Genomic DNA, 15176 nt, shown 5'->3' with positions numbered 1-15176 from the left:
GACATTAAGTATTTATCATATCATATTACTATTTATGACGTTTTCGTGTATTTTAGAACTTTTTATGATCCTAGCTTCAAGTTGTGTCAGTCTATTGGAAATGTGCCTGTCTCACAATCTGTGAGTCGGGAGTTCTATCCCACTCAAGCCTGATAGCTTCTAGTAGCGTCTGCAAGCTCACTATTCTTTTGAGGTAGGAAAGGGGTTTGGGAGAGCCTTGTAGGTCTACCTGCTGAGTCGTTAGCAGCCATTGCATGGCCTTCCGCGGTTCTAACTTGGATGGAGACAGGCCTTGAGTCCTTATCATATGTATATCTAGTCTGTCTTTGGGACATTATCTTGTCCCGTGCATCTGCAGCTCATGAGTGGCCTTTAAACCTTTGAAAAGATAATTCTTGACTACATACCCCTAACCCCTCCATGAACTTTATTGGCTATGGCCTTGTGAACCGGTAGCTGCTTTGACTGTCACTAATTGTTATTCTTATTATTACTTGCTAAGCTACAACCCTAGTTGGAAAATCAGGATGTTAAAAGCCCAGGGGCTCCAACACGGAAAATAGCCCAGTGTGGAAAGGAAACAAGTAAAAATGAAATATTTTAAGAATAGTAACAACATTAACATAAATATTCCCTATATAAACTATAAAAACTTTAACAAAACAAGAGAAAGAGAAATAAGATAGAATACTGTGCCTGAGTGTACCCTTAAACAAGAGTAAACTCTAACCCAAGACAGTGGAACACCACGGTACAGAGGTTATGGCACTACCCAAGACTAGAGAACAATGGTTTGATTTTGGAGTGTCCTTCTTCTAGAAGAGCTGCTTACCATAGCTAAAGAGTCTCTTCTACCCTTACCAAGAGGAAAGTGACCACTGAACAATTACAGTACATTACAGTAGTTAACCCCTTGAGAGAAGAATTTTTTGGTAATCTCAGTGCTGTCACGTGTATGAGGACAGAGGAGAATGTGTAAAGGGTTATGTGTAGGCAAAGGGAAAATGAACCGTAACCAGAGAGAATGATCCAATGTAATGCTTCTGACCAGCCAAAGAACCCCACAACTCTAGTGGTAGTAGAGGACCAGGTCGAATTTAATCTATGAATATACACACACACACACACACACACACACACACATATATATATATATATATATATATATATATATATGTATGTATATATATATATATATATATATGGTTAGGTTATTGTGGGGTTCACAGCTGTTTTATTTTAACACAGTGTAGGCCTATTTTTGGAAATTAGTTGCAGTTAAAAGTGAGTAGTGTTTTTCTTGTCACTTCATTTCGATTAAAGCAGAAGCAATAATGTACCATGCCTAGTACGTAAATTGCTGTTTTAAAGAAAATGTAAAGCTAAATATTTGTTTGCAACCCAAAACAAAGCAATTAAAACTATTTTGTTATATAAAAGTCTAAAGAATATGAATAGTAATGAAATCACTTTCTTTGCAAGAGTACTACTAGTTATCTCATTGAGTAACTCCCCGAGTGGTATACACCCACTCATTATAAAATGGCCAAAGTTGGAATATTTGTATATATTTATACATGCCTGTTTACATAATTAGAGAGATTTTTTTGACAGATAAGTAACCAAATACGTTAATAAAAGTGTAGGTATTGGTATGCATTGAAGATTTATAAACAAAACCACTATATTCCTTACCAGATGAGCAATGTGCTGAGCAGAGCCACGAAAGATTCTCTGATAATCATCGACGAGTTCGGTGCTGCCACCTACGAGAACGATGGAGCTGCCCTTTTGACAGCTTGCCTGGATTACCTGTGCCAGAGGACCATACCTAGATACTCCTCGCCGCCCTCTAGGGAGAAACAAAACCCTTACTGTGCACCGCCACATGTCTTTGTATCCACACATCTTCTGCAGGTGTATGACCACCTACAGTACAAGGAGGCAGTGCGTTGCTTGGTACGGTTTGTCGTTTTTCATAGCTACATTTTAAAGTTTCTACATATACTGGGCTTTAAGATACATATAGTAGACTATATTAGATATGAAAAGGACACCAGTTATTCATGTTGCATTTTATAGACAAATGTTAATGTTTGAAGGACCTTTTAGCTCAGAGTGGTCTACCAATGGGTATTCTTTTAAACCAGACTCTCATGCATATACTCTCTTGGTAACATTTGCTTTCAGTTGTATCCTTTACACATTCCAAAGGTCTCTGAATAACATAATTGATTGGTAATAGCATGAAATTCACACCCTTACTCTTGTTTTACAAAATTGCAACCATGTCTCCTAGTTCTGCTTCTATAACATACCCATGTGTATATTAACTAGCTATAGAAACATCGCACACCTTTGTCTAGTATCCCTTATAAAGCATATCAGCATGTCTTCCCTCCATAATTTTGCACGAGCTTCATTTTCAATACCTGTGATGATTGAATTTTGATCCAAACACAATTACTCTGTAATATTCACTCTTCTCTTCCCATATAAAGCCTAACACCTGTTGATTTCTTAGTCGAAACTTTTCAAAACACCTTTCGTCCATTGATTTCTTGAGCAATTTTCTTCAGCCAGCAAGCTCATCCATGTCACTGACTCACTTTTTCCCTCCCATATCACAACATTTCTTTCGTAATTGAAACAGCTTCTGGAGCACTTTCACTCTCAAATCGTTTTTGCTACCGTTTATTTGTCTTGCTTTAGTAGTCATACCATCACTTTTGTATTAACATTAAACTCTATGACTCACATTAGTAACTTCTAATTTCCTTCCATTTACATTCAACTACCCCTAAGATTGAATTATCCTCAGACACCTGCTTATACAGTTATATATACAACACAAGCTGTTACCTATTAAACCCTCACTCTCCATTCCCCACTCTCCACAAAAGTTTTCTAAAAAGTTTTTCCTTAAATTTCTACAGACTACATCAATTCTAAATTAGTTTCCTATTCTTCTTCTAGTATCTGTGTCAGCGGGGTCACCAATGTGACGAGCCGAGAGTAGGGTGTGAGTCAAAGGCGAGATGAATGCAACTGAGTAACTTTATTACACACATCGAGTATATATACACACTAGGTCCCGGTAAGAAGGTCACAAATACAAACATGCTATTTCTTGTCAAACCGGCAACTGGTTCTGTTAACAGTTAACAATGAAGTAGGCAGACAGGTTAATACAAGTTGCTGCCAATGCGAGGGGAGAGCAAAGATACAAAGGATAATATATACAAAAAAGAGAAATGTCGTTACTATGTACGATTGTGTGACACTATCGTCTCCAGTGTTCGTAACGGTGCGGCGATTTAAACATCCTTTCTTTTCAGTAACTCCTTCATTTCACTATTCCATCAATTAATTCTCTTATGATCACAAAGCGCAACTTATTTTATCAGTGAACCTCTATGGTTTCAAACCACTACTACTAATTATGTACTAACCAATGTTTCATTTATATTCCTTATATTACTTTTTTTATTGATTTTTATTTTCTTGTGAAATGCATGTATATTCACAGTTTAACATTTCCTTCCCAGCTAGAACTAATTCCTATCTCAACTTTTGTGCTCAGAAAGTAATGATCATAGACACTTCCCCACACATTTTACCACTACATTCATGAACTTGTTTTTTTACCTTGTACGAACATGACCTTCTTTGGGGTTATGCCTTGAAATTGTACATATCTCCAATTAAAAAACTAATTTCATTTGCTCCAGTACTCCAAACATACAAATTCGTGAAGTAATAGGGGTTTAAAATTTCATCATCGCTGAGCTATGATGACAATTTTTCCCTCTGCGAAGGTTTTAGAAGCTGTGGAGGAAGAAGGAAGTGTGGTGCCTTTGTATCTGGTTACAGAAGGCCGTGCCAAGAAAAGTTATGCTGCAGCAGTTGCTGCGCTAGCTGGTATTCCCCAGATGGTTGTTGACAGGGCTAATCGTGTGAGTTATTATTTTTTTGTACCAAGAGATATTATATTAAAACTTTTGACAATATTTTTATTATAATATTTGATCGCTAATATACTCATGTGCTATTTATTCTATTATAAAATGCCGTAAGCCATTATCACTATTAACTAGGATTTGTATTACTTTGCATTAATTTGATTTTTTCCTATGAAAAATCTTTAGGTTTATAAATATATTAGAAAGGGCTGCCTCCCTCCTAAATGGTCCCTTATAGATGACAAAGAGGAAAGAAAACGCTGTGAGGCTGTTGTTGCTCTTCTGTTGTCTCATGACTTGGAAAACGACCCCTTAGGTGAACTGCTGTCGAACATTCGTAGATATGCACAGCCCCCAACTGAATCCACGACCTCATCTCCCGCTCCATCTACCATTGCAAATATAACCCCAGTACCCAAAACACCTGGTAGCAAATCTAGCACCTTTACTCAGAATACAACAAGAAGCACTACAGCTAGAGGCTCCAAAGCTCCTCAAAGTGCATTGCTTCAGTCTCGCACAGAGGGCATATCTCATACTACAGAAGAAGAAATCCCAGATATGTCTCAAGGTGAAAAAGAAGAAATAGTGACAGAATTAAGTTCCGACATGACATCACTGAAAATGTGTGTGGAAACTGTCTTTTCAACGGGAGATTCTGGTTCATCAGCAAGGTAACAGATCTTTTGAAAATACGTGAAACAGTTACTAATTAATGTCAAAACAGATTAGGTTAGCTTTGATAGGATGATCACTTTAGTTTAAAACTCAGTACTGCATTCAAATGGTAAAAGATAACATGTGGCAGCTTCGACAGCAATTAGTTTGTATACTTTTCTCTACGATTCTTTAATCTTTTTATCAACAATTAGACCAGTCTTCCTAAAGTCATGGAAAAAAATATTTTGTAGTTTTTATTGCCTTCAAGTTCAGACCTACATTCTGGTGGTCATTGACAAAAAATATTTCTGCGACCTTAGGAAACTTCATCTATTATATGTGTGTTGAGAAAATTAGATATAAAAGTTCCATAGAGAAGACTCTTTAATAACTATATGATATTGAAACAGTACTATATGTTCGATTACTTATGCAATAGAGGTAATTTTTTACTATACGTTGGGGTTCACATCAGATCACGAGTAAAAGGTAAGGACTTCACCAACTGAATCAACAGAAGTTACCTGAATAGTTACCTTGGTAGGCTATACTCCGTGTATACCAGGGATTTTTACCCTATCTATAAGTAAATACATCTCTCCATAGTTTATGTAATAACAAAACCCTTCTGGTACACCAATTTCTATGGTAACCTTGTCACCATTAACAAAATCAGTCTCCATCTGTGGCCAAATGAATTCACCTCTAAATTATGTAACAATAAAGCCCTTATGGTACACCAACTTCCATACAACTTCAGTCCACATCAGCAAAGTTAATTATTGTCTGTAGCTTATATAATCACAAATCTCCACTGGTACATCAGTCTCCATGGTTTCCCTGTCCTCACCAGCAAAGTCAATTTTCACATGTAACCAATGCATCTCCCTATATGTATAAAAACTAAATCTTCCAGATCCATCATCCTCCATGCCACCATAGTATTTACTACCATGAATTCTGCCTATAGTCAAAGGCATCTGCAAAAATCTGCCGAAGCAGCTTATCACTTCTTTATTCAGGTCAGATCAAATTCAATACGTTAGATCATAGGAAAATAACATTGACTGATAATAGGGTAAATGGCCTTGGAAGACGATAAACATCAACTGTCTTAGGAAACATCTCATGTATGAAAACAGTTATATTCACAAAATACCTTTGCTGTAAGCCCCCAACATTTTTATTGTTCACATCTAATAATTATCTGGGATGTTCACATCAATTAATTCTCGAGAAATACCTACCCAAATGAATGATTAAAGACTACTTTAAAGTCCAGTTTGTGAAAGGCCATCCATCAATTTCTCTGTTCAGTCCCCAAAGTGCAGATAAAGGCCTTACTGAATTACAATCTATATCATGCCAGATAACCCCCAGGTTTTTAGTGAGATTCTTGTGACCAAGTAATCCTTGGGTGTTTGGAGATATGTAGTTTTTATAATTTAATCTTACTCATATTCTTCAGAAAAGAAACATCTTCACTAGTTCAGTTTAACAGGAAACTGGATTTCTTGTCCTCTATTAAAGGTCAGCCAAAATTTATTTGCTTCCTTTAAAAGAACAAAATCTGGAGATGTTAAGCTTCATCCAGTTTGTGTCATTGGTCAACCCAGTTCTGAAGACCATGTTGAAAGACCTCAGCTGGGTGTGGAGGAGAGTGACTCGGAGATGTTGAAACAAGTGATCTCAATTACCCAGTCACTGCATAAGAATACTTAGTTCTTGGACCTCACCAATGGCCCTTTCCATGTCAGTCCCATTGGGCCTTCCCCCAGTATCCACGATCCTTCATACGGACGCAGCCAAGTCGGGCTAGGGAGGTCCATTAGTTGCCTGGTCACTGCAAAGGGATCCTCAGTCCTTGGACCTCACCAATGTCCCTCTCTGTATTAGCCCAATTGGTCCCTTCCTCAGTAGCCATGATCCTTCATCTAGACTTATCCAAGTCGTGCTTGGGAGATCACTCTGAAGAGACTTGTATGTTTGGGTAATGGTCTCCACAATTTCACATAAATGGTTGGAACTGATGGCAGTGTTCATTGCGTTGAAGAAGCTAAATTTGTGAAGGAACTCTCATATTAAAATTTCCATAGACAACTAGCCAGTGGTCTGTTGTCTCTGGAGGGGAAGATACTGTTCGAGAACTCTGTCTGCAGTGATTCTCCCAATTATGAAGCTCCTATGGAAAGAGGATCTATTTGTCTCTCCAATCCACCTTTCGGGCTTCCTCAACATGGTAGTGGACTCCCTGTCCAGACAGACGACCCCGGGCATGGATGGACATTGGATCAGAGCTCGTTCTAGGATATCCTTGAGATTATACTGTATCTCCAAGTGAACTTGCTCACAACAAAAGAGAATCCCAAACTTCTGCTTTAAGTAGCTGTGAATGTGGTCCCCAGGCAGTGACAAGTGATGCCCCTAAACTTGGTCTTTGATATATCTGTTTCTTCCAACAAGCATGATTTCAAATGTTTTGAAGAGCTTTCCAGAATTTTGGAGGACAGTAGTGATGGTAGCACCACATTGCCCCAACAGCCCCTGGTTTTCACTACTTCTGTGTCTAAGACCAAAGTCACACCCTCTTTGATCAACACGTCTATATCAGAGAGTAGTGAATCTGAATATCTCTGCTTCCTCCTTTCTGAGCAAGGACCTATAATTTTAGACTTTCTCGTATTTACAGAGAAGAATTTTCAACATGCAATGTGACATATCTAATGGCATGTAAGAGGCCTTCCTGCACCAGGCAATACCAATCAGTATGGAAAGCATGAAACACCTTCCTTAAGGGCAGGTCCCCATTCCAGATAACACTGAACTTCTTGGCTTCCTTTCTAGTCCACCTTTTTGAAGAAAGAAAATTTAAGCCGTCAACAATATCCTACAAATCTTCATTGACAGAACTTTCAAGCGGGCATTTAACTTGGATTTAGAATCGGATATGTTACACAAGTTTACACAATTTTTTACCTTGGAACTATCATCCATGCCAATTCCCTCAGTTTCCTGGTCTCTTGATAGTGCTTGAATCGTTGAATAAGTTAGCTCATTTTATTGTTTCCCTCAAAGAGTTAGTCCAAGGCTATTTTTGTAATATCTTTAGCATCTTGAGTAAGGATCAGCAAACTTGGAGCATTACATAGAGAACAGGAGTTCCTCATCATCATTCCTGGCCACATCTTGATTCTGACTCCTGGCTTCCTATTTTTAACCAAAAATGAAAAGCCTCTTCTGAGGAGGGATCCTCTTTATATTACGGCAGCCTCTGTCCAGTAGCTACCCTGGATGCATACCTACAGAGATCCACGGCTGCAGAAGGTAGTCTGTTTCTAAATTCTCAGACCAATATGCACCTCTCTACAGGAGCTATCTGTATTCTAATGACCTCTCTCATCAAAAGGCAGACCCTTCTCCATCACTAAAACCCACTGTGAAAAAGATTGCCTCCTCATTTTGCATTTATTGCTAGTTTTATAGGTTGGTCTTGACATAAGACACTACCTGAAACTAATCCAAGCAGTACAACATGTGTGCTTGATTTTCAGCTCATCCGTAACACCTAGAATAGGTAATCCAAAAGAAAAGGAAACCTCTTCCCATGGCTGACCCCTCAACAAACTGACCATAACAGGAATATAGCTCCCTCAACCAGGGATCTTCTTCTATGAGGTGAGTTTCAACTTATTATTTTATGCTCACCAGGTACACACAAACTAATAGTTTGCCTGGCTGGAGATGAGTAACTATAAGAGGTACACAAGCCTATTCTAGTGTGTCTGGTATTAGTTCTTGGAGATTACACAGTATATTAGCCCCTAAAAAAGGGATTTTGACGCAGTAAAAAACTAATTTTGGGGAGCCTTGTGGTCTCAAACACCTCCCTCCTCTCTAAGCTCATGTAGGAAAGGATGGCATATGAGCCTTACTCCGACTATAGAAGATGATAGTCAAGCGTATACAACAATCAGGTGGCCTCGGCTCTGGTGCTACTATTAGGTCTCGGTGATGTGTCGTCATGTGTACAACATTTGTCAGCATAAGAGGTGCTGTGACGGATTTAAATGGGCCTGAATCTGTTGGTGTGCACGTTGACACATTGGACCTGGAGTGGGGAGGACAATATTTCTTTGATATTTTTTGTAGTATTGGATTCTCTGTTTTAGCCCTTTACAGGAAAGTTCTTAGACCACACAGCAAATCCAGATTTTTTTTTCTATGTCAAGACCCTTTAATTATTTCTCTGTTAGCCTAAATATTTACTAGCTCCTGAAATTATTAATACGATTCTTTTTGAAAAGCAGAGCATTCTTAAACACAGCTTCTTAAGTTTCTTTGGAGATTTACTGTCACTAAGGATACTGTATTTGTTTATAACACCAAATCTTTTAATCATAATGAAACTACAGGCGTTGGTTTATTGACAATTCATCAGACAATTGATATTGCCTCGAATGTTATTATGCAATTTGAAATATTTAGATACCATGTCTTCCATGCTTATAGTGCAGCAGTATTCCCTCATTTATTGACAAAACAATATACTGTACATGTACTGTAGCTTAACTCTTCAATTATTAGAATTCTAGAATATTAATTTTTCACACGTTTTTTTCTTAAAATTATTACTCTATCTTTTACAGAAATATATCTTCATCAAGAGAAAAGATTAAACAGCCCTCTCTCATTTCAAACCCCATATCTACTGAATCATCATCATCAGTTTGCTCAAATGTCGAAAAACACCTAACTACTGAAACTGACCAGAAAACTAAACCATTTCAAGAATCTAGCTTAGAAAATATAAAAAAGCTTGCAGTTGATTTTCAACATTCCCCACCACATGAAACCCAATCTTTTACAACTCTTACTTCATCCAACTCAGACCGGAAAAGAAAACTTTCATTTACTGCAGTATCACTTCACGCACCACTTGAAACCTCAAAGAGCATTTCTGATGTTATCCATAGACCTCAGAAATGTTTAAGAGAGGGTTCAACATCCTTTTTTAATGCAGAAGAAACATTTGAAAAGGCAGAACCAGCAAGGCGTAGGACTTCAGGGAAGCTGTCAATGGATTTCCATAAACAAGAAATGATTAAGATAACTTTCCAGGATCAAGAGTCCCTTTCCGGGACATCCTGCAGCCAAGAGAGTTTACTTTTACAGGCATCATGGGAGCGAAAATCAGCAGGTGGTCAACAATCTACACAACATTTTCAGAATTTATCATCTCACAATTTTGAAAAGGAGAATAAATCTCCATTCAGCTTCCAAGGCTTCTCTTCTGACACAAATCAAAACGCTAATTTGGATACAACATCCAGCTTAGAGAAAGGGAAATCTCCACATCTGTTCTTGAAAGGAATCTTAAGGGAATCTTCGCACAGCAATGCAAATCAATCAAAAAAGACAATGCAAACAAAGCATCAAATTTCCGAAAAACCACAAATCAAAATCAATAGAGAAGCTACCAAGACCTTTTCCCAATTTAAACAGACTCCATCCAGCATGAACTGTAGCATAGAGAGTTTACCTTTCCAGAAAAATAGGATGGCAGTGTTTGGTCAACAAGATACACAAGGTTTCCATATTTCACTATCGACAAGCCTAACTAACGAAACAAAATCAGCATCTGATTTCCTACTTCCTACTTCAAGCATAGATCAGACAGCTGAAATCTCATCCTCACCCAGCGTGGCTATCTCTAAGAAATTGCAAAAGACACAATACCAGTTGACTTCTGAAGATCAGGATCAAGAGTCTGATTCCGGAATGTCCTATAGTCAAGAGAGCCTTCCTTTACAGAGGGACTGGATGGCAAAATTAGGAGATGACGAGGACAACACTCAAGGTTTCCCCACCACAAATCTAGAGAAACAGTAATTTTTTTTTCTAAATTTCAGAAAGCTATACAAAAGGGAGGTAAGGTTTTAAATACAGCAATGGACATTTAAGAATTTTCCTGACTGGGATTGAGTTTGACAAAAAATCATTGTATTTTGACTGAATATCATACAAAAGCAGGCTATAGATGGCCTACTATGTATAGAATGTATAAATATTTTTGTATAGGCCACAGTATAAAGATGTATATGTTAATTAATGAAAATATTAAATGCACAGTTGATTTATACCATATACCGTACAGTATACTTAAATCATGCCGTATATGTATACAGTATTGTATTTAATTGTAGTAATCAGGCCGCCAAAGTAGAGATAGATATGGAGCTAGCCACCCCAAACACACGCATACAATGAAACAAAACATTGTATGAAACTTACTATCCATTTTTCTCAATTCTTAATAATCCAAATACTGTATATGAAAACCTAATGACAATTATAACTTTATACTCCTATAGATTTGATCAGATATCAAAATGTGTAAAAAGTAGTCATTTTTATTATTAATCCTATATAGTATTAGTATTAGGCAAGCAATGATGAAAGAAGAACAACTTTAGTTTCATTTTGATTTTTGCCACTATAGTGAAATCTACAAAGAAACTGTTGCATTGAGATATTTCATTACATTATTTTCTTTAAAAAAAAATAATGTTTGGCATGCTATACCTACCAAACTTCACCCAATACTAGTTATGTTTAACAGACAATAATGCTCCCTATAGTCAAAGCAATACAGTCTGTCCGTTGAGTATTCTGAGTCTTTAATTCGATGAAATTGCAGTTAAATTGCATGATAGTCAATTTTTAATGTACGTACCCAATTTTGTGCCCAAAAATTAAACTTTTTCACTTCCTGGAACAGCATTTTTGGTGAGATGCAAAATCAGTCTTCATGAAGTACCTGCGCTCATAACATTCAAAAGGCTCACACACCTTCAGCCTTTTAGAGAGGGTTCGCTGTCTCCAACAAAGAAAGTCTCAGCTCCTTCACAATGGTTTCTGAGACATTCTTTCAGACAGCTCGCAAAATTATGTACGGCTAATTCTGCAAGCTTTGTATGGGGATTCCCAGATTGACAATCAAATATTTAGGAATAATGTGGTATTTTTTTTTAATTTGGGTCTCCAGATGGTATTTCTGGGTTCAAATGAATACCCCTCAGAGGCTGACTAACAGTGCCAAAAATACACTATTTTAAGAATGTAGAATCCTATATGTGGGGTAAGTGAATTGATATAAATATATGTATATTCTGAATACATTTATATTTGTGCAATGATAAAACCTCTGACCCAGAATACACGATACATTTCTAAATGTGTAGTATTCAAAAGGACATGAATGTGATATTTCCTTGGCTGAAAAAACCTAGAATCTGTATGATTTTAGCATGGATTTATTTTTTGTATAATATTCTTTAATTGTCATTCTCTTATAATCTGTAATCAATTTTTTTCTATCTATCCCTTTATTTTATTTGTGTTTTTGTTAAACAGTGCAGGGACTGGCCTTTGCTTTCATGGGTTGGCAAAAAAAATAATTCATATTTAGGGTTGCTGTGGTCATTAGGAAAATCAAAATTAGATGCGAGTCCACCTTTATCAGCTTATTCTTGAAGAAATTAATACCTGTCTGTGTTATGTTTTGTAAATTGTAGGAAATAAATTTTATAAAATGAATTATCATCTTAATAAATATTATGTAATCCTTTAAAGTTATATACTGCTCTTTAAAGTTATATATTGCTCTTTAAATTTGAAGGACGATGGAATGACCCTTTTAATTCACAGTTAAAGATAAGAGGGAAATGCTTGGGTGATCTGGAAGGCAATGACAGATTTACCATCTGAAACAGAAAGCAAAGTTCATGGCAAACTGGGGTGAGATAGATTGATAATTTCAGTTATGGTGTGTAATGAAGTGGTCTAAATGTTAAATTTTAGTATTGCTACTTGGGATGTCTGAATGTGCGTGGATGTAGTAAGATAGAAAGTATATGTGAGATTGGAAGTATGTTTAGTAATAGAAGGATGGATATATTGGTCTTGTGTGGGACAAAGATAATAGGAAAAGGTGAAGTGAATGGTTGAGTGTTTGGGATTGAAAGGGGAAGAGCAAGAGAGGGTGTGGTTTTATTGCTGAGTAAATGGATGACAGGTAAAGTAGTGGAAGGGAAGGAGATATCATCTAGGTTAATGTGTGTAAGGGTTAGTTTGGGTAAGGAATGTTGGGCTTTGTTAGTGTGTCTGGGCCAGGTTGTGAGAAGAGTGAAAAGTGGAATGAATTAACTAGGTGTGTAGAAGGAATTATGTAGTTGTGATGGGTGACTTGAATGTTGGAAAGGTAGAAGGTGTCATTGGGAAGTGAAAGTGAGACTGGTAGATGTGTGTTAAGTGAGCTGGTAATAAGTTGTAGTTTTTTTTTTTTTAAAGAAAGATAATAACAAGTATACATGGGTAAGAGTGGTAGGAAGGGCATTAATGGATTATATGTTGATAAATAGAAAGACGTTTGGAAAATTGAAAGATGTGCCCGTGTTTAGGGGTATGGCTAACGGTATGTCTGATAATTTTTTGGTTGAGGGAAAATTAGTTGTAGTAAAATAGTGGGGGTATGTAAAAGGGAGGTAGTGAAGGTTGAGAAGTTAAAAAGAGGTGAAAATTGAATATTAAGTAAGATTGGAAGTGGCATATGATAAAGTGAAAGCGAGAAAAAATGGTCATTTAGAGGAGTGGAAGTAAGTAAAAGAAAATTTTGTTGGGATTGCAAGTGATGTATGAGGTAAGAGGATTGTTGGAGACAGCATGAGGAAGTGTAGTGAATGGTGGAATGAAGAAGTGAAGATAAAAGTGCAAGAGAAAAAAGAGAGCATTCGAAGAATGGCTGCTGACTAATAGCGTAGAGAATTATGAAAGATGTAGAGAGAAATATGTGGAAATAAAACTTAAGGTAGCTGAAGCAAAGAGGGCAGCTGACTGGAGGTCGAGTCAGGGATTGGGTCGTTCATATGAAGACAATAAAAAGAAGTGAAGAGATTAAGGAAGGGTGGTTCTAGAATTAAAGAGACAGTGAAAGATGAAAATGGAAGGTTGTTGAAAGGAGAGGAGACAAGAAAATGCGGGAAGAATGTTTTGAATGATTACTGAATGCTGAGGATAATAGGGAGGCAGATATAATTGCTGTTGCAGGTGTTGAGGTGCCAGTGATGGGAGAGAGATTACAAGAGAGGAAGTGAAGAGAGCACTAGACGAAACGAGAGTAGGAAAAGCACTTAGTATGGAGGGTGTGAGGACTAAGATGTTAGAGGAAGTGTGTGTGACTGTACTTGAATGGTTGGTGAAATTGTTTAATGTGTTTTATGTTGTAAATGGTGCCAGTGAATTGGGTGTGTGTGTGTGTGTGTATTGTACCATTATATAAAGGTAAGGGAGGTGTGCATGAGTGTTGTAATACAAGGGAAGTTAGTTTGTTGAGAATGGTTGGAAAAGTGTATAGTAAAGTACTAATTAATAAGATTAAGGATAAAACAGAGTATGCAATCTTAGAAGTACAGGGGGGTTTTAGAATATTATTATCATTATTATTATTATTGTTATTATTATTATTATTATTACTGGCCAAACTACAACCCTAGTTGGAAAAAAAAAAGATGCTATAAGCCCAAGGGATGGAACAGGGAAAAATAGCCCAGTGAGGAAAAAAATAGCCCAGTGAGGAAATGAAATAAGGAAATAAATAAATGATGAAAAAAAAAACAACAAATTACTTTAAAACAGTAACAAAATCAAAACAGATATAGCATACATAAACTATAAAAAGACTTATGTAAGCCTGTTCAACAAAAACATTTGCTGCAAGTTTGAACTTCTGAAGTTCTACTGATTCAACTACCCGATTAGGAAGATCATTCCTCAACTTGGTCACAGCTGGACTAAAACTTCTAGAATACTGTGTAGTATTGAACCTCATGGTGGAGAAGACCTGACTATTAGAATAAACTGCATGCTTAGTATTACGAACATGATGGAACTGTCCGGGAAGATCTGAATTTAAAGGATGGTCAGAATTATGAAAAATCTTACGCAACATGCATAATGAACTAATTGAACGACGGTGCCAGAGATTAATATCTAGATCAGGAATAAGAAATTCAATAGATCGTAAGTTTCTGTCCAACAAATTAAGATGAGGATCAGCAGCTGAAGACCAGACAGGAGAACAATACTCGAAACAAGGTAGAATGAAAGAATTAAAACACTTCTTCAGAATACATTGATCACCGAAAATCTTAAGACTTTCTTAATAACCCAATTTTTTTTTGTGCAATTGAAGAAGACACAGACCTAATATGTTTCTCGAAAGTGTATTTGCTGTTGAGAATCACACCTAAAATTTTAAGTCATACAAAGTTAAAAAAAAAAAAAAAAACATCAATGCTGTGATCCGGATGTTGAGGAGCCACTGTCCTTGACCTACTTACAATCATACTTTGAGTTTTGTTAGGATTCAACTTCTTGTCCCATAATTTGCACCATGCACTAATTTTAGCTAGATCTCTATTAAAGGATTCAGCAACCCCAGATCTACATTCAGAAGATGGAATTGATGTAAAGAGAGTAACATCTGCCTATGCAACA

The 15176-nt window shown here is 36.8% G+C and overlaps 1 protein-coding gene across 1 annotated transcript in view; it reads left to right on the top strand.

The window, feature by feature from the left end:
* LOC137627261 (mutS protein homolog 5-like) overlaps positions 1-12190 on the top strand; it is a 134018-nt gene extending 121828 nt beyond the window's left edge. The window contains exons 20-23 of the mRNA XM_068358341.1: positions 1699-1959; positions 3819-3956; positions 4149-4636; positions 9269-12190. Coding sequence (XP_068214442.1) covers positions 1699-1959; positions 3819-3956; positions 4149-4636; positions 9269-10511 — 2130 coding nt within the window. The 3' untranslated portion in view covers positions 10512-12190. The remainder of the gene's footprint in view (positions 1-1698; positions 1960-3818; positions 3957-4148; positions 4637-9268) is intronic.
* The last annotated feature ends 2986 nt before the right edge of the window (positions 12191-15176 follow it).

This window comes from Palaemon carinicauda, chromosome 2 (genome assembly GCF_036898095.1).
Source record: "Palaemon carinicauda isolate YSFRI2023 chromosome 2, ASM3689809v2, whole genome shotgun sequence".
In the NCBI taxonomy this organism is placed as follows: Eukaryota; Metazoa; Arthropoda; class Malacostraca; order Decapoda; family Palaemonidae; genus Palaemon; species Palaemon carinicauda.
This window is presented reverse-complemented; position numbering and strand designations above follow the sequence as displayed.